The sequence below is a fragment of the Wasmannia auropunctata genome, unplaced genomic scaffold, assembly GCF_000956235.1.
Source record: "Wasmannia auropunctata unplaced genomic scaffold, wasmannia.A_1.0 LD335994.1, whole genome shotgun sequence".
Classification (NCBI taxonomy): domain Eukaryota; kingdom Metazoa; phylum Arthropoda; class Insecta; order Hymenoptera; family Formicidae; genus Wasmannia; species Wasmannia auropunctata.
Window position 1 is genome coordinate 871,658 of NW_012026896.1, and position 22,865 is coordinate 894,522.

At 41.8% G+C, this 22,865-nt stretch overlaps 2 protein-coding genes across 8 annotated transcripts in view; one reads left to right on the forward strand and one right to left on the reverse strand.

The window, feature by feature from the left end:
- Nucleotides 1-7,893: 7,893 nt before the first annotated feature.
- On the reverse strand, nucleotides 7,894-20,815 carry LOC105453833 (bromodomain-containing protein 7). 6 transcript variants are annotated; one of them, XM_011696058.1, is made up of 4 exons: nucleotides 20,551-20,815; nucleotides 11,511-11,627; nucleotides 8,915-10,615; nucleotides 7,894-8,630 (listed from the first exon to the last, which is right to left on the reverse strand). In XM_011696058.1, exons 3-4 carry the CDS (start codon nucleotides 10,503-10,505, stop codon nucleotides 7,957-7,959), a joined length of 2,265 nt encoding a protein of 754 aa, XP_011694360.1. In that variant the 5' UTR covers nucleotides 10,506-10,615; nucleotides 11,511-11,627; nucleotides 20,551-20,815; the 3' UTR covers nucleotides 7,894-7,956. The 6 variants fall into 6 exon arrangements, with proteins under 6 accessions (XP_011694360.1, XP_011694359.1, XP_011694358.1 ...); XM_011696057.1 differs by lacking the exon at nucleotides 20,551-20,815 and adding an exon at nucleotides 13,100-13,388; XM_011696056.1 differs by lacking the exon at nucleotides 20,551-20,815 and adding an exon at nucleotides 12,236-12,419.
- Nucleotides 15,790-22,865, forward strand: part of LOC105453832 (solute carrier family 12 member 4) — a 73,563-nt gene continuing 66,487 nt past the window's right edge. For both annotated transcript variants that reach the window (XM_011696052.1, XM_011696054.1), the window contains exon 1: nucleotides 15,790-16,143. In XM_011696052.1, the coding sequence (XP_011694354.1) occupies nucleotides 16,074-16,143 (70 nt within the window). In that variant the 5' untranslated portion in view covers nucleotides 15,790-16,073. The remainder of the gene's footprint in view (nucleotides 16,144-22,865) is intronic.

Genomic DNA, 22,865 nt, shown 5'->3' on the forward strand with positions numbered 1-22,865 from the left:
GTATAACTAATTTCGCCGGTACAAACGCAAAACGCGCGAGGGGAAAGTCTCCGATGTACTCTTAATCATAATTTTTTCTTAATGAATCACAACTGGTGCTCGAGCATAGCTCAGTAATGAGATCGGGATTTGAAGTCTTCAATAATAACACGTCGATAAATTAATAAAATGAAGGCTTCTCGGCAAATCGTTGTAGCGAGGTAAGATCTCAATCGTTAATTCATTCTAATAACTTATTCATCGCTGAATTGAAAATTTAGTATTCCTTTAAAGTTCAAACGTATCATGCATTCGACATTAGCAATGCACGAGTACATATATTTAACTTTTCGTTGAGTCCCGCTCGACGAGAAATTTATTTCAGGCGGCAAATTATTCACGCGGTTATCTTAATTCGCGGAATTTTTATAGCCAGCAAACTTTCACGTGTATAAACTGGGGAGTAAAATTTGTCCACGCGTCATCAAGCTTCTCCGCACGCTGCAGTTTCTCGCGGGTGAAATAAAGTGCGCGGTGTTGTAAAAAATAAAAATGCAACACGATATAAAATTACACGGTCGGTGGTAGGTATGGCGGCGCTCCGATATGGAAAAAAACGACAATTTCTCCCGTGGGTGCGTCGGCGGCGACGTGAAAAAATGTATATCTCGGTGCGCGCCTCGCAAGTGCGATAATCAACGTGCGTATATGCAAATCGGTGCCGCCGACTTCATTTCCGACGGACCCACGTATTTGCATGTACCCGTCTACTGCACGCAGAACGCACTTCCCGTGTTGCGTGCCTGCGTCACATCGGCATATATTATACAATAGGTACAGCCGACCGCAAATCAAAGTGATCCTCCGTGATTAAACTATCATGAAGCCCCCGCCAACGGTAGCGCCCCGCGTTTACACTCCGATACGAGAACGTCCGAAGCGATAAATTAATACTCTATTATCTCCTAAATACGTTAATTGTAGCACGGAAACCGGTAAGTGAACAGTTCTATGATTTCAAAAGGGATACAAATTCGCTCGAATTAACACTCGTCCGCATTATGAGAATAAAAATCTGAAATGTATCGCGCGAGTAGAAATTTAATTAAAACACTAAATAAAATTCATCCTTCCTTGATTAATTCTCTGAAAAATCGTAGAACTTTAGTAACACGCGACACTTTAATCGGATGGCAATAATAATATTAATTAATGTGATCGAATTTGGATTCAAAATATTAAAATGTATAATGCGGCATTCTTAATTATATCGGTATTGATAATTCCAAAGAATGTGGATCGGCATGAGAGAGCGAAGTGAAATAACTCTATCTCGGATGTACGAAATCGGCAACCTGCCGGCCAGCGTGAAAACCACGCTCGCACATGTCATTTACACGTTCACCGCATTTTCGGAATAGCGGTGGAATGTGGCTTAATTAACCTGTCAGCGAGCGCGCAATGTCTACGGTCTGTGCAGACTTCAGACGCTTTTGAAATCCGACATGACAATGTTTATAACTTGTGCGCTTCGCGAGTTATTAACCCGGCAGTCCCGGCAGTCCCGGCAAGCTCATATGCACAGATACATTTCGAATATTCCTCATTAATTGATCCAGTATAAAATTATTTAAAATTGAGTACTCTTATTCGAAAACAAAATTGAATATTTTTACTGAATACAGAAAACGTACTTACGTTACACTTCGCTTAAAAAGCGATCATTTTTGTCGCGTCTGTGTTATTCACATTACGGTTGCGATATACTCGTACATATAAATTATTTCGATTTTTTCATGTATAAATTATGCTCTGATATAATATTAATACTGGCTTGCCTCTAATACTAAATTCTGATTTCTCGTAAAATTGAATTTAGAAAAATGTTACATTTTTTGGAAAATTTATTACAAAGATATATATGAAACATATAAATTTAAATGAATAAAAATAGATGGATAAGTGTGTAGCGATTAGTGTGCAAAGAGATTAGCATTTCGTAAGTATAAATGCTATTACCAACTCGTCTTTCTATTAAATAAATAATACAAAACAAATTGATATTAAATGATCAAATCAGTCAATAATACTAATCATAATGAACTCTATTCTATAAAAGTGTATATTTAGTATGGACCATGTATTCTTATATAAAAATTGAAAACTGATTGACGATTATAAATAATCTTATTAAGTAATGGTATTAATTTGGCCAAGCCCACACATATCCATTTCAAAGCATGCATACATAATGGATTTATGAGAAATATTATTTTACCTTATTTTGTCTGTAATATTCTCTCTCATATTTCACTAATATAAATTTTTAATTATCAGACAGGTCATAATTGTGAAAATAAATGCGTTCAGGTATCAAAGTTTAAATAATTTTTCATTGCTGCATCTATTTTTCATATATATTCCACTAAAAATTCTAATCTTTATATACAAATAATAAGCTCTGAGAAAAGAAATTATTATCTCACGTATAAAATTCTCATAAATCCATTATTAAAATAAAAATAAACTCACAGGTCCGATGCGCAGCAGCGAAGTTGTAGTATATGATGTTAATCTGTAAAATATAAATATATTTCAATTAAACTCATGCTCAAAATAACTAAAATTGTAAAAAATAATTATAAAGTGCGCATCGAATTTTTTATTTTTTAGACAAAGATATTCAATAACAAAATTATAATTTATAAAATAACTCTTTTCAAATCTTATCAAATTTAATGAACAAATCTATTTCTTATATAAATAATTTAAATATAATTATAAATGTTAAACATGCTGGAACATTTTATGTATCTCTTCATAAAAGTATTAAAAATATTAGATATCTTAGATATATTAAATATTTTTTAAATATATATGTATCTCAAAATAAATCCAGAATACTCTGTATGAATTGTGTTACACAATAATGTAAATTACAGATACAGAATGTGCGACTGTTACAACGACGGACAATCAATTCAATGCAGATGATAATAAATAATGAATTACCCGCGGTTGCTTCGCCGATGCCTGATGCCACCTCTGGGCCACCTCCTCCTCTCAGACTTCCTGGTTGTTGCATCGAAGACACACTCATATCACTTAATCTGTAAAATATAAATATACTCCAATTAAACTCATGCTCGAAATAATTAAAATTGTAAAAAATAATTATAACGTGTGCATTGACTTTTTTATTTTTTAGACAAAGATATTCAATAACAAAATTATAATTTATAAAATAACTTTCTTTTCAAATTCTATCAAACTTAATGAACAAATCTATTTCTTATACAAATAATTTAATTAATTATATATATTAAATATGTTGGAATATTTTATGTGTCTCTCCATAAAAGTATAAAAAATATTAGATATCTTATATATATTTAATATATTTTTTAAATATATATGTATCTCAAAATAATCCAGAATACCCTGTATGAATTGTGTTACACACAATAATATATGTAAATTACGGCTACAGAATATATGCGACTGTTACAACGACGGACAATCAATTCAATGCAAATGATAATAAATAATGAATTACCCGCGGTTGTTTCGCCGGTGCCTGATGCCATCCCCGGGCCACCTCCTCCTCTCAGACTTCCTGGTTGTTGCATCGATAAGACACACTCATATCACCACATCCCTTCACTCGCGTATTATAGTTACGATCGCGCTCTAATCAAACGACGAACGCACGGCACTCCCGATATCGATGCTGATATCATACGCGACGCGCGTTTTCGTGTGCTCACGACGAGACGATCATCACCGTAATATCGCGCACAAAGCCACGATCCGCGACATCTTGTCGATTAGCGCAACGGAAGAATCTATAACGTGGCAGAGGGACGTCGTAAGAGACACGCGGCCAACTTTTCGCACCACCTGCCGCGGCGACGCTATACATATATATACACACCTTCGCGTACTTCTCGCGCTTGAAATAACAAACGGCTTACGGTTCTACGTTTCTAACAAGACGATTACCGTCGCGTATTGTAACACGAACGAATAAATACTCGGGATCACTGAAGTCGCAGATAAAACCCACGGAATAATGCAGCGCTCGAGATTACGATCGTCGCCTCGCGAATTGTTCGCGACGGTGGATTTCGCGTATAAATCTTACGAGATGTCGCGTCCCAATCGGGTCACCGATACACTGCAAGTACGCTGAACTCACGCGATCGTTAATCACCGCGGGATATACCGCGACGCTGATTACGATTGTTACTTACTGTTTAAACGCGTCGCGGCGCCGCTCGCGATCCGTTCCGTATTCGCGACGCTACGCCATGACCGAAAAATTCGATTTCGCCGCAACTTCATTGCGATGCGCCGCGATCGCGACGTGAGTCAAATTATAAGCTCGACCTGATCAAGACGCGACGTATACGAGATCGCCCGAAAATCGCGCGATCAACGCTAGACATTGCACGCGCGATATACGCCTCGAATACGTAAATCCCACGAAAGTTATTAATTAACCGTGTCGGCATATCACGGCTTCCATTCGAGTCAGCCGATCCACGGCGATTCGTGCATTACTCCGGAAAAAACGATCGTCAAAGTAGCACGTACATTGATATCGGTGGAAAATTCGGAGCCGCGATATTAGATTTATTCGATTATTTAAGCGTATTTCAGCAATTACCGTCTGCATGCGCGCATTAGAAGAGGCAATATACTTTACAATTCCCGTCCCCCGCAGCACTGCGACTTTTGTTCCGCGTGAATGAGACGCGAGATGCCTCGAACTTCGACGAACAGTCGTCGTCTCGAAACGCCCCACGAGTCTCTTACCAGACGAATCCGTCGTGCCGATTGACAAATCTCTAATTGTTCGCAGAGAATTCGTATCAGAGTCGTACTCTCCGGTCGTATACGTATTGTACACATACCCACGTCCCACCGCGACCGCGTCCCGAAGGATAATGCAGAGTAATGCGTAGCGACGCGACTCGCGCCCCACCCCCTCGCGCCAGTGCCCGCTAATACCGGCTGCCGGCTCGGGCAAGGTCGCCAAAAGTCGCGCGCGCGATTCGTTTACATTAGAATGTAGAGTCCCCCGCGACGTCGTGCAAAAATTGTTATTCAATCGTCGCGCCGTCGCTACATAATATTAGCGAATTTCGATCGGACGCACTAGCTAGTGCGCACTCAGTGTACGTACATATACATTAATTGTACACTCTGTTTTAATCTCAATGTAAAAGTAAAGTATCTCGACTAATAAAATACCCCGCGTATACATATTTTATCAAATTAATACAATAAAAAATATATCTATTAAGATCTCGCGGTTCAACTCGTTTCTATATCTCGTTTTTCTACTTAATATATTTATATTAAATCTATTTAATATATTTTTATTTAATATATTTATATAATATCTATTTATAATATTTATATTAAACATACAATTTTTACATCAATTTGTGTACAATGGCTTTTAATGTGCACTGAACGCGCACTAGTACGTCCAACCGATTTCGCGTATAACATATGCGAATTAAGACCGGTTTAATTTAAATCAGTTATCGCATTTAAGACCGTCTTAAGTACAGTCGTAAATCAATCACAAAGTATTAGCGTCTTAAGACATTACTTGAGACGGTCTTGTAATAAGAACAGACTTTGAATCGTCAACTTTGAAACGGCTCTAAAGCAAACTAAATATTTCATTTTGCCTCGGTATCTATAAAATTTCGGAAATGGGCTGTAATCGCACATTTTGCGCTTTCTCTCGTGATCTCGCTCTTTCTCTAACGTTATATCTATTATACATAAGCACGTGTGTGTAAAATTGACGTGTCAATTAATCGATCGCGATTATTCTTTCTTTCCAAATTCTTATACAAAGTTCGGAGAAAAGTATAAAGATCGTGATTACAATAAATATTAATTTCAAACAATATTATATTTTCGAATCGTCGAGGAGAAGCGAAACTTTTCCAATACGAGAGGGATAAATATAAATTTGTCCGACGCTGAACTTTATGCTGCGGGACGTGGCACGAAATGCAGTTTTACGGTTAATTAATATTCATTGCAATTTTATCTTTGACAGCGGGGTGTACTCGGTGTCGGTGTGATAACTCACCTCTTTCACCAGGGGCGGGGTTATTTTTGTCATTAAACTCCAGTTCAAAGAGCACGTGCGGGCGGCAAAGGACCGCCTGTGATTTCCGAAAATAAACTCTCGCATTTGCGTAATCGGGCCTCTGTCGGGCGGATCACCGAGCACACGCGATACGGAATACGATTATGGGAGAGGAATTACGTATTTCTCGTAAACGCATGTGTGATCGTATACAGCCAGCTGCAACAGCCGCGAAACGATATTGTCTGACATAAACGGATTAACGCAATTGCTATCGTAGAAACTAATCTATATAGCTTAGTCTCGCTGTTTCATCCATTGCGCTTTTGCAATACTATTCTCGCGAATGAGGTTGAAATAATAATCCCTTTTCACTCTTGTTAGATGAATTAAAATAGAGGAAAGTATACAGTCGCGTTACTTATGCTTAAAATCCCCAGCGAAAATGAAGATCAGAGCGCGAGTCGAGTGTAAAGGAAAAGTGAAGCGAAAAAAAAAAACGAAATTTCTAGAAAGTGTAAATTGGAAGAGTAAATGCAAAATGTAAAAGAAGCGTTTATCTTTTAAAAGGCTTCTTTTACGTTCCGTTGTTTCAATTTATGCTTCGTAAAAGTTTCGTTTATGGTACTGTTATTTTGCCCTTACATTCGATTTACGCTCTGATTTTTACGTTCGCCAGGGATTGAAAAATCCATCGCGCGTCTAAAATTCAAAATCACATGCTTCTAATATAAATTTAATATTTTTCTGTACAAATAAACAGAGTCTGTGAGCGAAAAAATTCACGATTCGTCTCTTAAATTATAATACAATCCTCTCGATTCTTGTGAAAGCACTCGCGAGTTTTTATACTTCCGGGTGTAATTCTTAAGCTTTCAAACCTCGCGAATTGAATTGAGCATTTAATCTCTTGAAAATTTGGAACGTCCGCGGAACATAAGTGGCCCGTGTGTTGCACGATATAAAACGTACATTTCGTAGCGTTATCGAGCTTCATCGAGCACGTGATTGATTTCATTTTCGACCGCGAGCGAAACTCATCGCGCGCTAGTCCCTCGTCTTCCCCATTACGCTTTTGGAACACAGAATGCAGGGCGATAGCGGCCGCACTTATCAGTAATCGATAGCATCATTGTGCATTTCCTTTATGTGCCTTTCGGTATATACTGCATACGGGACCGGCATTGTGCTCTGATAATGTGGCACGCCGTATCGGGTATCGATATATGTAAATTACATTCCAGCGTTACGAGTATCGCGTAACAAATGAGCTACCGTGCGCGGAATAATAGATAATATGCGCGTCTACATCAATAATAAGAGAAACTTTATATTACTTCATACTTTACAAAATCATATAAAGAGTATTAAAAAATATCTACATTATCCGTTAACTTTGACGAATCCTTTTAGTCCTTATATCAAGAAACATGATATTACTACTAATTTCATTATTTAATAAGGCTCTCTTTAACATATTTGCCCAGATAAAACAGAAGTCAAATCTTGTCGTAATGACGTAATTCTTACATTATTTATCATTTACAAGTGACAAATTAAATCATATTGACGTCTTTAGGATATAATTTTATCTTATGGATAAATGATATCATTACTTCTACAGTTGTGTCTTAATTTTAATGCCTTCTCGCTGAGGAAAATGGAATAGAAGGACTGAAATAAGGCAAGTTGGTTAAAATTAGACACGGGATATGATTTAATTTATTAATCGTATATGCGAAAGTAGCGTATCAATAATAAAATGTACAGAATTCTGTATTTATATTTATAATTTACATACCTATTTATGTTTATAAATTAATTGGATTGCGGAGCATTCGGATTACCGCGCGCGCGCACTAAGACTCAGAGAGAATGTCCTCCAGGGTTTTGTCGTCATGGAGAGGCGAGTGTACCAGCGTGGCGTCGCTCTCGAGGAACTCGCGCAGCTCGGACTCGAGATCAGCCACGCCGGACGGTTCCGACGCGCTCAGTAAAGACGGTGGCGTCTGACTGGTGTGCGTCATGCCGATCTGCATCTGAATCGATGGCGGTGGCTGACTCGCGCTCACAATACTGATACTCTGATTTTGCTGGCCGGTCGGGCTCAACAGACTCGCGTTCTGAATCGGCGATGGACTCGGCAACAGATTCGACAGCACCTGATTGTTGCTGTTGCTCGGATTCGGCAGTAACGAACTGTCAGCGACTATAGGGGGGTTGTGCGCGATCGGCTCGACCTCCATGGGCTCCGGCCCGCCCAGCGGCGCTATGCCCATCGCCCTACGCAATCCGTCGACCGGCGCGATCCCCGACGGTGGCAGTTTCTTCGCTATATCGGTGAGATTGTCGGTGATTTTCTCGGCCAGTGTCACCTCCGCCTCCGCTGCCTTGGGAACGTTGGATAGATGGGCCGGCGGCGGTGCCGACAAACGCTCGTGCTGAACCTGCTTCAGCCGACCCAACATCTGCGACGTGTCGTCAAGGCGGCTTTGTAGAACGGCACGTTCCTCGCTGTATTTCAATTCTTCCTCTGTAAATAAAAAAAAAGTCTAATTAAATAAACACAAAAGAGAAGCAATATATATAATACTTTAATAATTTTTCAAAATTATTAACACTTCGAAATGATTCAATTATTATATAATCGACATACCAAAACTGAAATACTTTTTCGACATTTTAAGATAAAAATAAGATACAAAAGTATATCCAAACAGCGAAATTTAAAAAATAAATTGGGTATATATATTATTTTAGGTTAGATTACTTAAAATACTACATAAATTTTTCATTGTTACTTTCATAATATCATACCTAAATTGTCTAAGAAGTTTGTGTCGATACCGAGATCCGATAGTGTCTTCAGCTGATCAATATCGACCTTGACTTTATCCGACAACGGAATGTTACGATTCACGTCCTGCATAGGCTTCTCCAATAAATGCTTGATCTTTTCCTCCTCCTCCTTCAGTCTTCGCTTTTCCTCGAGGTATTTCTTCGTCTTCCGATGATCGCCGCCCGTGAGAATGTCCAACAGGTCGTCGACCATGGTCAACGTGTAATCACAGTCCTTGGCGAAGTCTAAAATAGATTCAGCGTATTGCACGGCAGTCTCGTCACCGTAAGTCTGGTAGACCAGGTCGGTTTCCTCCTTGGTGAGATTCGCGAACGTCGAGTCGTAGCTCGGTGCGTATGAGCCAAACGCGCCGTAGTAGAGGGGTTTCACTGGCTTCGACATGTTCCTTCGATCCTCCCGGAATCCGGCCAACGCTCCAGTGCCGTGATTCAGCTTGCCTATCAGCTGCCCCAGCGACACAGGCCTCTGATTGGTCCCGGGAATGATCCCGTCGCCGGGCACGATGATCTGCAGGCTGGTGGTGCCGTCCTTCTTCTGCCGCAGAAAACCCATCTTCGAGTTGACCCTCTTCAGACTGAGTTTCTCCGCCGCCGCCTTGGCCGCGCCTCTAGCCTGCTTCAGTATCTCCTCCGGCGTCAAGTCGTCCGGTATCGCCTCGAATTTGCCTAAACTAGCTAGTCTCATTTTCCTCTGATTCTCCTTCCTGAGTTCCTCCGCCTCCTCGTTACGCTCCTCCTGCTCGCGTTCCTGCTCGATCTGCTCCTCCGTCGCAGGAGCGTTCGGATTGTTAAGATCTTCATTGCCCAACTCGAATCCGAGCTCCTCCTTCGTAATATCGTTCATGTACATCAGAACTGGCCTGAGCTGCCGCAGCTTCTCCGGGGTGACCATCTTCAAACCGACGTGCAGCAGCTTCTTCGCCGCCTTGTAGTAGATGGTGTCGGGATGATTGTACGTCATGGCGTTGTCGCACATGAGTTTGAAATCGTCCACGAATTCCTGCAAATTCTGATAGTTGTTGTCGTCTATCTTTTGCTTTATCGTGCTGAAATCCATCGGATTCGTGATTATCTGAGAGTAACCAGGCGCAATGCTGTCTGTGACCGGCCAGGCGAAGAATTGCTGTGGATCCCGCTTTTCCATCGACCTCAACAGATGCTCCAGCAGCCTCTGGAGGGGCGTGCGCTCCGCTATCTTCCTGAGGACGCATGTCCTGGGCTCGCGATGCGGCGACAGAGAGCTTACGTTACTAACGCCGACCCTTAATTCACCGGTCGACGGTGGTCTGGGCGGCAGCAACTGAGTGTGATTGGTACATGCCTTCTTAGGTGCAGGCTCGGCCAGATTCTCATCGGCGTCGCCAACCGATTCCTGACTCGATTCCTCTCTCCGTCTCTTCTTATCTTTATGATGATGTTTATGCCGTTTGTCTTTCTTTTTCTTCTTCTTCTTGAGCTTCTTGTGGCCGACATATCTGTCGTATTCTGCATCTCCCTGACTAACGGAATAGTTGAGACCTAATTGTTGTTGATAGTGTTGCGACAGCATTGCGGCCTGACTCGGCGACTCGCTGCCGTGCTCAGGTGTTCCAGTACTACCTCCTACCTTCAAGATTAACTTCAGACTAGGCGGCTTGTCCGTCGTTGTGTACTGGCCTTCTGTCGAAAAAAAGAAGAAAGAGACCTACAGTTAGAGAGAGCTAACGCGTTTCGAGTAATTAAAATGATTTCTTTTTAAGCAATGTACTAAATGTTGTTGCTCTAAAAAGCCATATGTATGATCCGTTGTAAATGTGCCACATGCAGCAATCGGGGAAATTGCGCAGAGATGATGCAGGATAAGAGTACGACATAGTAACACAAAAAAAATGACGTCTGAAATGTTGATGCATGACATGAATACCGAAAGGAGGTGCAAATGGTGAACAGACATAAAATCTACGATCGTTAAGGGAGACAGATGGATAGGAATTTTATCGAATGATAATGTAAAAATGATTTTATATTAATGGGACAGTAGTGACCTTGTTTTCACGTTCAACAAACTGGAAGCGAGATGGAAGTAGCTCGACTTAAATCAAACAAATTTTTAATATATGCTATATAAAATAATCTTCATCGTTATATATACATATATATATATATATACGTATATCAAATCGAATAATCGGCGGGAATAATCAGGGAGAGCAATCATTAAAATTGATACCTCGCTAAGAGGTCAAGCGAAGCATATGTGACTCAACGCCACACGATACATAACAACAGCCAAGGGAGTTATACGATTGAAGTGCAACAGGTTTATCTCTGTGTGATAATCCGTCTGAATGTATGATACCTTACGCCTCGCTGCGTATTACTCCGTTGCGGACAAGGAGGACATCTCAGCGCAAGAATCTTGTTGCACTTCAACAGACTCAACGGACAAAAAAAATGAAAAGGTAGAAAGGGGGCAGAGGGGGGGGCGGAGGGGACATCTGATAAGTTCTCGAAGCACAGCTAGGAGCTTCTGTCGTGCAACCAGTCCATTTGTCCGTTGTTACACGTCACTTACTTCCACGTCGCGCCTGTTGCCGTGGGAACACGCTCGGTTTATACTTTCGAATCCACCTCACTTCTACTCCAACCTCACTCTCTCAGTTTGTCCGTGGTGAAAACGAAGTCAAAATTCCTGTGCATCATTAAACTATGAGTATGAGAAGGATCCCAATGAAAATTGCAAAGAGACGTGGACCGTCTTTGGGCAAATCGGGAAACGAGGGGGCCCCAAATGGTCCATCATTTCTCTCCCCCCTCCCCCCTCGAGGCATCCTCATTTTTCATTCGAATCCTTTTTTTTTTTGAATGATTGATATACAAGTACACAGTTTGGTGCGATGTAATGATGCCGCAGTAACATACATTCTTACAATTCTAATTCCTATTACATCTAATTCCCGAAGAAGGCTACGAAACGAGCCTTCCTCGTTGACAGAAATAAACCATGTTTGACATCGCCGTTACCGACTGTTTATTTCGTCAGGACGAGGCGAAACGGCCGGCAACGATCTCGTCGGCGACGACGATCGTACGAGCGGTGGAAAAGGGAGGTTAAGTCGCGAAGGCGATGAGCTCGGAGTCAGGAAGAGAAACCTCGCGGACCGTCGAGAACGCGAGGGTACGACCGGGAATCACTCTCTTTCTTTCTCACTCTCTCTCTCTCTCTCTCTCTCTCTTTCACACTCTCTCGATCAACGGGAGAAAGTCGCGCGGCGCGTCCGTGTCCGTCCGTTTCCTCACCTTCGTGCCTCTCGCGCTTGTGCTTCTTGTGTTTCTTCGAGCCCATTTCTCGCGCGCGTTCGGCCACAATTGCAGAAAAACCAGCTATCGGCGTCCCCTGCGCGTGCTATCGCAACGGCCTGCGAGGGTGCCGCGCTCCGTTGCGTACACAGACAACACGGCGGCGGCCATTGATGATGTCACGTCCATGACGTCGTCCCGATCCGAGCGCCCTCTGCACTGTCATGGCGGCGCGTCGCGCGCGCGCGATTCGAATACGGACGCTCCACGCTCTTTCACGAGAATCTCCGAAGTCCGATGATAACCGAAGGCACGCGGTTCCATCACCGTTTCCACATACCAGCCGAGTACGATAACGTTGATGAAAAATTTGAGAATGAACCGCGCGAATCGATCTGATGCCGGTGAAACGGAAAATGAAGAGAAAAGTGTACTCCGCGTCGATGAGAGAATCCCGGCGACCTCGAGTTTCATTGTTACGAGCGCGCGCGAGAAAGAGAGAGAGAGAGAGAGAAGGAGAAAACGGAGATGGAGAGAGAGGATCTTGACGTACGTCTCGTCTCGAGTTCTACAGATTCGACTCCGAGATTTTCGCCCTCGGGCCTCGGTAACGAGGGCACCACGTGCCCCACGACGTCGCGAGCGAGAGAGCCGCGGCGGGTAATTACCCCGGGCGAGCACCCAAGCGAAAGTTTCGAGCTCGCGTTTCGAAAATGGCGACCGGTCGCGAGTCTACGGGACGCCCGTTCCGTTCGTACGCTCCGCACGGGCGCCGCCGGGAAAACTTCCCTCCCTAACCTACAAAAGTCGGCTCGCGCACCGGCGAGCGACGCCACCGCGGGGCACCGCGGGCGGGATACTCACCTGATTCGTGCGGCAAAGCGGACGGCAAAGTCCTCCTCCGACGGCGGTCGTCAGCGACTCTCTCTCACCTCGCGCGCGCGACGACGACGACTCCGCGACGCGATTAAAGGGACTGCTATCAGCTGTTTCGCGCTTGAAACGCCAGACAGACAGACGGAGAGAGAGAGGAGGAAGCGAGAGAGAGAGAGACGGAGAAACGCCGCTCGCGCGCGTTCCTGCGGGTTGCGCGACTGGCAGGAAAAGAAAAAGGAAGAAGGGCAGAGTAACAAAAGGAGACGAATACCGCGCGCGCTCTCGACACCGTGCCGCTTGCGCGTCCCCGACGACGCGCCGACTGGCTCGCTCGCGGCCCTTCCGCGAAATCGCCGTGCGACGCGGGTAGATAAACGCCGGCAACGGGTACACGATTGACGGATCACGCACGCCGATACGGGATGATGCGCGAGTCGGTGAAAATAAAAAAAAATTTCGCCTTCCCCCGGTCTACCTCGGTGCGCACGAAGTTCGCCGATTATTCTCCACAAACGGGTATGTGTCGTAAAAATAAGCGTCGAAGTAAAACAACAAGGTACCGACACACGGTCGTTAAAGAGTTAAAAAATACTTATAGAGGCCCTTTCTTTTTGTAACTAAACTAACATATATGCTTAATAATGATTGTTATATTCAAAATAAAAATTTATATTTGAAAGTTTGACGAAAGTGACAAAGGAAACTTTTTCAGGTCTGCGCTGGCTTGTAGTAAAACGACACCGGATTTAACAATGAGCGATTGACATTCCACGAAGTCTCTCCGGTTTCTCGATCGAGGCAAAACAAAGGACGTCGCGCGCCGTCTACGCGAGCAAATGAGAAGGCGTCGCGCGGAAAGTTATTCGCCTCGTCTGCGCGCCTTCGAAAAGACAGTTCACGTAATCGATAATATTTTATGCATTATATCTTGGATCCGTGGTACGGACGGAAAATTTACGGTGGTTTTCCAGGAAGGGAAAAAAAACAGCGGTTTTGCGCGGCTCGTCGTCGTAACGCCGCGTCCTTCCGAGCGACGCGGTGTGTCGCCCTGAAAAAAACTATCAGCGAAAATAGAAGCATTGGAAGCGATTATGAGTCGATTCCGCGTGTCGGTGATATATATCGCGACATGCGTCATGTAACCGTGAAATCATTGCTTTTTCAAAAATGACACCTTCGAACGAAGGTCAATATACGGCCAATACCTTAGTCGAATAATGCTAGCGAAAGGTCGATTGGTTTCATTGTCAAAATTCTTAAAAATTTTAATAAGTAAAATTCGATTGACATGAGTTGTATTGTAAGCAAATTAGCGATATCTATTTTATTTTATTTAAGTACAACTGTAGTATACATTAGTTCAGTCACAAAAAACAGACCTAGTTACGTTAGAAGAGTTACCGAGTGTGAATGAAAAAATTTTTGAAAGTCTGACGAAACCAACTTTTGTAATCGCTCCCAATTATCTATTTTTCAACTATATTTACACGATTCCGTATAGATATATATATAAAATTCTATTATTACTGTCTGTTATCGATCGTCGGGACTGGCTCCGCAAAGTACTTCCTAGTACATATTTGGAGGCTTAGTCAGCGCGTATAATGATAGATAACGCAAACAAAAAGAGGTGTCAAGCAGGTATACAAATATTTGTTAGAGGAGACCCACAAAAGAGTGATTAATTTCGTCAGAAACCTTCAAGCTTCTGTTTATGCGTCCGCACTCGGCGACCCTTCCCGACCCTATATAATTAATGCAACTCTGAAATCATATATCGCATTGTCGCTGCACGCGCGACAGTCATGAACTTGTTAGTTACGTCACTGCGCACCCACGCCCGCGGTGGGTGGTTGACGGACCCGCGAGAGGGCGGCCGTCACCGCGGACGTGCGATTGCGACAAGGAGCGTGTCGACCTATCGAGTCGCGGACGATTCTCTCTGTCGCCAATTCAATGTCCGCTCTTCCTCGGCCGCTGACTCAGTTCCCGTCTCCTTGCACTTCCTCTCGTTCCTGGCTCTGTTATGTCCCTTTCACGTCGCTCGCGTCTTCCTCAACATTTTTACAATTTCTATAAAGGTAAGACTTCTCATTCCCTTCCATTCCGTGTCCCTAGCACTTCGTCGGAACGTATATAATTGTCCAAATATTAAATGAAACGAAACCGGTTCGATTTGTCGGCTCGATTTTCGCCCCTTATATTTCTATATTTTTAAATGGAAATTGCTCCCCTGTTATCGTTCTTTGCATCATCACATTTCCTTCCCTCTCTTTTCTCCTCGTCTTCCTATATTTTCCCTTTCTTTCCGTCGACCTGTTCGTCGCGCTTTTCTTTCCAAGTGCAATATATTCGAAAGAGATACAATGCCATATATTCGATTTAAATGGGATATATTTTATTTCCACATAGAAACAGTCAACTCTCGTAGGAGCACGCTAAAGATCAGAGCAGACCCTTGCGGCGTTATTCTTCATCCAGGACAACGCGGACTCCGATTTTTCCCCTTCGATACGTTTCCCTCATTCCGTCTCTCTCGCTCGGCCGCGCGACCGTCGCTCCTACTCCAGTCAGTGCCCTTACCCCCACCACCGCGTCCGCGGCGTTTCGCGTGAAGATAACGCCGGGCCGGTCGCGGCGTACGGCCGGCGACGCGACGCGCACGGCGCACAGTAGCGTCTAGCGTCCCGTAATCTCACGTCGGCGAATGGAGAGCGCGCACGCGAGCGGTCGCGCGCGAACGTGCCGGATTCGTTCGTTATCTCCGAGTGTCGTTACGCCCGCGAGTGTGTGTCCCGCGTCGCGAGTGATCGAGACAGCGAGCCCTGCAGCCAGCCAGCCGTCCGCACCGCACCGCACCCTCGTCTCCTGGAAGTGACGGAACGAAAAAAACGTCGCGGCCGAGTGTGCGGCAGCCAGGCACACAGTTGAAGGCGCAAGCGGAGCTCTGAGGCAGAGAGGCATGGAGAGGTTCCGGGTGACGCCGGCGAGCAACGCTGCGGGCTACAGTCGGCAGCCGGTACGCGATTATGGTGAGTTTTGTCCCCCTGTTTGTTCCCTGCGCGAAATTGACGTACACATCGTGTATGTTATGTGCACGCCGCCGTCGTTGCATTCGGTGTATTTTCGTACGCGGAAGAAAGAGAAAGCGAGACTCCACGTGCTCCTCTCCGGGAGAAGCGCTCGCGCGCGCGCGCGACGAGCGCGTGCGTGTGTTTTTACACCGCCCGCGTCGCACACGCGAATGTGTTTCGTGGAAAATGCAACCCACCATGTTGCGCGCGAGACCGCCGCCGTCGCCGCCGCTGGCTTCGCGTCGTCGCTTTCGCGGAGCATCGCGACGACGACAACGGCCGAGACGGCGCATGTTTTTGCCGCGGGTCGAAACCCCAGCGGCGCGCCGCCACGTGATCCCCTTGTGCGCCCACAGATCGGTTGCAGGGGAAAATAGAGATGACACTTTTCCGTGGAGACCCTCCGGTAGTATCGGGACGAGCAATCCATACCCCGGAAATAAAAATTGGAGCAAATTGAACGTAAGGGGAGGGTGACAGAAACGTAAACAAAAATCTTCGGGGAGGTGTAAATTGTAACATAAATAAGCGTTTTAAAAAAAAAACGTCTGTTTTACGTTTCACCGTTTCAATTTACGTTTTCGTGAAGCTTTTGTTTACACTTCTGTGACTCTCCCCTTACTTTCGACTTTATTTTTCTATTAGAGATTGCTCCCTTTGTTCTTTGCAACATCATATTTCTGTTCCTCTTTCAGCCTCGTCTTCCTATATTTTCCCTTTCTTTCTGTGGGTCTATATTCGTCGCGCTTTCTTTCCAAATGTAATATTCGAAAAAATACATTCGCCGTATATATTCGGTTTAAATAGGATGTACATTTTATTTCGACACAAAAAATGTCGCTCCAAATCTTGATCTTCGCCAGGATAATCGTTTGTCGAAATAACAATAATTGAAGTCTTTTTGAAAAGTTCAGATTAGGTATAATCAATGTTATAACGAGTCTTGCGATACAGCACGAATCGATGAGCGAGAATGGTTTCAATAGTCGTTCACGATCGTCGTTAGAAGAGCCTTTACCGAGAGGCGTTAAAAATACGTCGCGCGACGGGAATTAATCATGGAATCAAAATAGAGAAAGAGAGAGAGAGAGAAAGAGAGAGAGGAATCGTTGCACGTTGCTGTAGAACGAAACACTTGGCTAGACAATAGATATAATTATATAACAGCGAAGCGCCGATCAAGCGCGCCTTGATAAAGGATGCTCGTAAAAACGTGTCCGCGATGAATAACGTTAACCTTGCCGCATTATTCGCGCATTTGCATAAACAATTGCGGTCGATTATTTTCGCTCCGTATCCGGGGTGTACAAGACGTTCTTTCCGCGATAAGGTCCTTGAGAATATTGCAATGTCTTAAAATTCGTAAGATATTGTATTTTTTAATCGATATCTTAATTTAATATATCTTAATTTTTATATGACGCTTTCAGTCATTGTTTTGTCGTGTTTTTTAAAAGTCTTGTATAAGAGTGAAGTCTTATTTTTAGATATTTTATGTCACATTTATGCGGAAACGCGTTGAAAAACACGAGAGGAATTGCTTGATAAATCGACACAACAACGATATAACATTTGCATAACTTCGTTAAACGAGTTCTCTTTTTCATACATGATATATATAATAGATCAATTTTTTTTTTGTAAAGTTATGTAAGCATCAGTAAATAAAACTGATGTCTCGATTTATCAAGTAATTCCAGATTCTCTTTCGCGTTCTTCTTGCTAACACGTTTCTTGCAAAACTTTACCTTAATCGTCACACTGTTGTGACATTCTCTGTAACAAAAAATAACGGAAAATATCGGAATACCAGATTTTAACCGACGATAAACATCTTTATAAGGCGTGTTACATGCAGATTAGTCATGCCGTATTTCAATCAATACACGTTGCAGTCGGTAATACAAACAACTAAAACGTGCAAAGAATGTTTCACAAAAGATAATTTTAGATAAGTCTAATTGTCACTTTCAGAAAGTCGTGACAACATTTTTAGACATTTCAAGACAACTTAAAAACGGTATCTCTTGAGACGTTTTTCTAAATACCTGTATATGTTTTTCGAGCAACAAGTAATGGCCTATCGTCAGCCGATAGTTTATCACGTATTCGTATTTTTCGTATCGAGGCTCGTATTTCGGTGAGAACTCGCGTCCAATTTATTATATCCTTCGCCGGAATAGCGTAAAGTGCTTAGAGGGTAATGTCTTATCAGACGAGACTTGTGCTTCAAGGCCAATCGATCGATCGAATTGTTACGACGGAGATTAAGACCGATCATGTTAAAAGAGCTCGAAGTAACTACGATCAATATACGGAATGTTTCGTAAGCGGTTCTTTAACGACACCGCAAACTTTGAAGACACATTCCTTCACGTGTTAAGGAAATCGTTGTCAAAGTTCGTTTACATTAAGTGTACAGTGATACTAAATTTGCTAACGTTTAAACTTTAGCAAAATTAAATAAATTTAATAATTCAATTTGTAAATTAATGTTAATATATAAATTGAATTATGTTATATTTATGTTTTGAATAAGTTTTAATAAAAAAGATATAAGAATCTCTGAGTTAAAATCACGACACACAATTCAGGTCAATGAAGAAATAATTTATGTCAAGGAATATATTCCTCTTGAAAATATCTTCATATTAACTTTGTCAAATAATGTTTTACGGAATCTTTGACATATCTAGAATAGAAAACTAAAATGCAACTACTGCTCGAATGATATTATTTGATTATTTTCGTGCGCGTGCAAAAACATTTAATTTGATAAATTAAAATTTTTATTAAGGATTTTCCTTAAAATAATTAATGAATGGCGTAAACGTGTTTGCGTTTTTATGTTTTATGTTTTCTCGAAGCTTTCAAATCCTTCTTGGCATCGTGCGCAAAGCCCTCGGCTATTTTTATCAAGAAGCGATCGTTTAAGGCGGATTAATAACACTGACAAGCGCTGTGTCGGCACTTCCTTCTAATAACGTGGCTTTTCGATTTCATTGGCGGATCGGTCGTCGACATAAATTAATGGCTGGCACACAATCTTCGTTGTCGATTTGCATCACTACTCATCTTCATTGTTCCTTTGTATCAGTTACATATGAGACATCACGAGTAAATGACATTAAATTAATCAAAGAGACAGATTCCATTATATTTGATATTTGAAATCGCATATGAGATTCTTGTCTTTGATTGTCAGTCCGGCTGGTTGCCATTTACATTTATCCCGTGATATCTCGGGAATTATTTTTCCATTTAGATAGACACGCAAGATGTTTCGCAAGATATCGCTGGAAGCATTGTCTTTCCCGCCACGATGGTCGCAAAAGGAGAAAGTCACAATATCGCTGCGGTGTATCGGTTACATCACGCGGGCATTTGTATCGAGAAAACCACGCTCGTTTCTTACAGATTCGACGACGTAGCGAAGCGCAGCGAACTGCAACGAGATAAACGCCCGTCGTGTCGTGTCGCGAACGAAATCGTTTGACGCGAATCAATGTGGCAGTGGCAGCGCGCCAGCCACTGTCAAATGGTAATTATCGCCGCGGCAATAACCGGGATTATACGCAGTGACGTCCGAAGACGTAAGCCTGCAGACTTTCTCTAAAATCAATAAGAAATTTTGAATATTCCTTTGATATTATCTCGGATATTGCGACAAAACATTTAAATGAAAAATTTGAATCAATTTTATATCTAAGAAATTTTGCACATATCCAAATAATATAACGCTACAATTCGGTAAAGATAACTTAATAAGAACTTAAAAGAACTTAGAAAAATAATTTAACTCTTTGGAATAAATTTTTACAGAAATAATTGAAATATTTATTTTTTTTTCGTGATTTCGGAGCACCTTGGTAGTTTTATTATTTTTTTATTACTTGTTAGTATCTGAAGAAAATAACAAATAATAATTCTGAGATACCGTTAAAAACATTTGGATGATTAGAAAACTGAATTTTATACGTGTTCGACTCGTGCAGCACTGTGGCTGGCGTATAAAATCTTATCGTTTGACACACGATAGTTGGAACAGATATCAATATTTAGCGTTCCGTCACTGTTTGCTGGCGACGATGATTCATAGAACCTTTCTCGAAAGCTTTATGATTCCACAATATGATAATGTTGAAGGTATATTATTTCCAATGAGTATAAAATAAAAAAACACAGAAAACATCGAGAAAACTATTTAAAATTTAAAAATTTTTCAATTTTCATTAATTTTTATTGCGGCAATCTTATCTTGTTTTCTTCAGAAATTCAATTTTTTGCATCAATTATTCTACGTAAAAGAGGTATGTATTTTTGAAAAATGTAAACGCTTCTTCAACATATATTTTGCAAACACACCTGTAAATCGAACTCAAAAAAATGAGTGGGTGAGTCATCCGAGCCATGGAAGCTTCATGCAGAAGGTCGAAACGCGATGATCCAGGATTAGCATATCCGCGATCTGTATTTCGCCTACGCTGCGCGATTATGCGCGTCAGTCCGATTCTCCGTAAAGATCGTTTAATTTGGCACGCGATAAACACTCGCGGGAAGAACGCCGCCGCGCGTCGCCGTTCGACATTCCGTGACTGCAGCTGCAGCCGCACTGGCGCGTCTTCTTGAATAAGTAGATATGTATAGCGTATAGCGATGAATTTCAACTGATTTCGCGCGAATTCAACCCGAACCGGTCGAGCTACGAATTCGCTAAAAAAAAAAGTCTGACCTTTGGGGCTCGTAACCTTCGCGTGAGAAACGCCACTTGTCACACCAGAAAGGCCGGACTTGGTCGACGGAAAGCCTCGTCCTGGCAGGGCGCGACAGGGTTGGTTCGAAGGACATAAGGGGAGAATCTGCAGCTGCACTTCTGTCTGTTATAAAAGCAGAAATGATAGCGATCGATAATTCCGCAGCCCCACCCTGCAATCGTGCACATATCGCTCTTGTGATCTTCCTTTCTTTATCTTCTTTTATTTGCTTTCGTTTTTCTTTCTTTCTTTTGGACACTGAGACATCTTTGTGAAACAAGCGAGTCTTTTCAACCATTCGTGAAATTTAAAATTTTATTTGAATATATAAAAAAAAATTAATTAAAATATAGGATAATGTTATTTTATAGATATTTTAAATAAAGACTAAACTTATTTTAGAAATTGAAGATGTATAAAGAATATCTAAAAATAAATATAGGAGAGATCACGAAAATGTACATAAATTGACTTGTGTGATCTTGATTACAAGGCCCCCTTTTGAATTTTGTTATTATCTTTAATTATAAATATATTTAATTATTATGTGGAAAAATTAGCTTATTTATTTAGTTATCAAGTCACATCAGATCTCTTTATTAATGTTTCGATTGCAGTTAATATTTATTCAATATTAATATTGATTGTAAGCGATACGAGCGACTATTATTTGTGTATCCTGACTACGTATTTAGCGTTAAATACGATTCTCGTCTCGTGTTGACATTGAAACCGATCTTCATATTAGGCAAATGAAACTCAGCCTGGCCATATTTAGCGCAAAATGAAAATACATGTATGTATGTTAGTCCACGCACGCACACGTGTGCACATTTGCATACAAGGAAATTTACCACGTGAATGTCACCAAAGCACGTGGCGCCCTCGAGCAATCGAAGCTTGAGGATGCAACTGCTAAGTTAGAAACTTTTTTACCCACCCATTTAAAGGATGATTTTTACGTGGAAAATATTATAGGATCTTGTCCTCGGAATCTTTTATTTTTACTTGAGTATTGTAATATGTATTATCGTTCCCTTTCTACGTAAAGCATCGAATCATGTTCTTCAAAACTCTAACAATCTTAATTAACTTAATTCATTATTATTCGTTCTACAACAAATTCCATAAATTAATTCTTGTCTATAGAGAAATAATAAGACTGCATAGAATATATTTTATAAATGATATTAAAAAAAATTTTTTTAATTAGATAATTGGATAAATTTACTTTTTGCCGATTAAATTGCTTTGTATGAAATAAAAATTGAACTAGCATTTTAATTAGCAATTTAATCGAATAGTCAAATAATTAACAAATTGGACGTAGCAAAAAATTTTTAATATTTTCTTGCTGGAAGATAGCTTCCAAAAATGATTAAATACGGTCAACGCATTTGCAAAACAGTCACATTTTCTGCAAGTAGCGTTTTCGTGAAATATATATATATATATATAAAAGACCGAGAGAAATGTCAGGATGACTCATGTAAAAGACGCGTGTTTCCACAAACGAAACGATATGTCGACTTGATATTATATGTATAAACCGACATTTCGCCATTCTGGCACATTGCCAGGAAAGAGACGTTGCTACTGAACGCGTCCTCGCCGAAATTATGCTAAACACTCGTTCGTTCCGTCAACGGAAGCGACGTGCGCTGCACTGACGCGTGAGAAAAATAAAACCCACAGCATCCGCAAAACCAGGCGTATGAATACGTAAATTCTAATCTGAATTTCTGATCTATATGTCTTTCGCGTAGAATTTCTATGCTTGTCCTCATTGAATGCCGATATTTCCTCCCGTGATTCGGACGTGAGAATGCGATTCTAAAAATCCGAATATTCGAGCGCGGAAAGTTACAAGTCGTCGCGGCGATGACTTTTACGTAACGCGCGGAACAGCTTTAAGCTGGACAATAC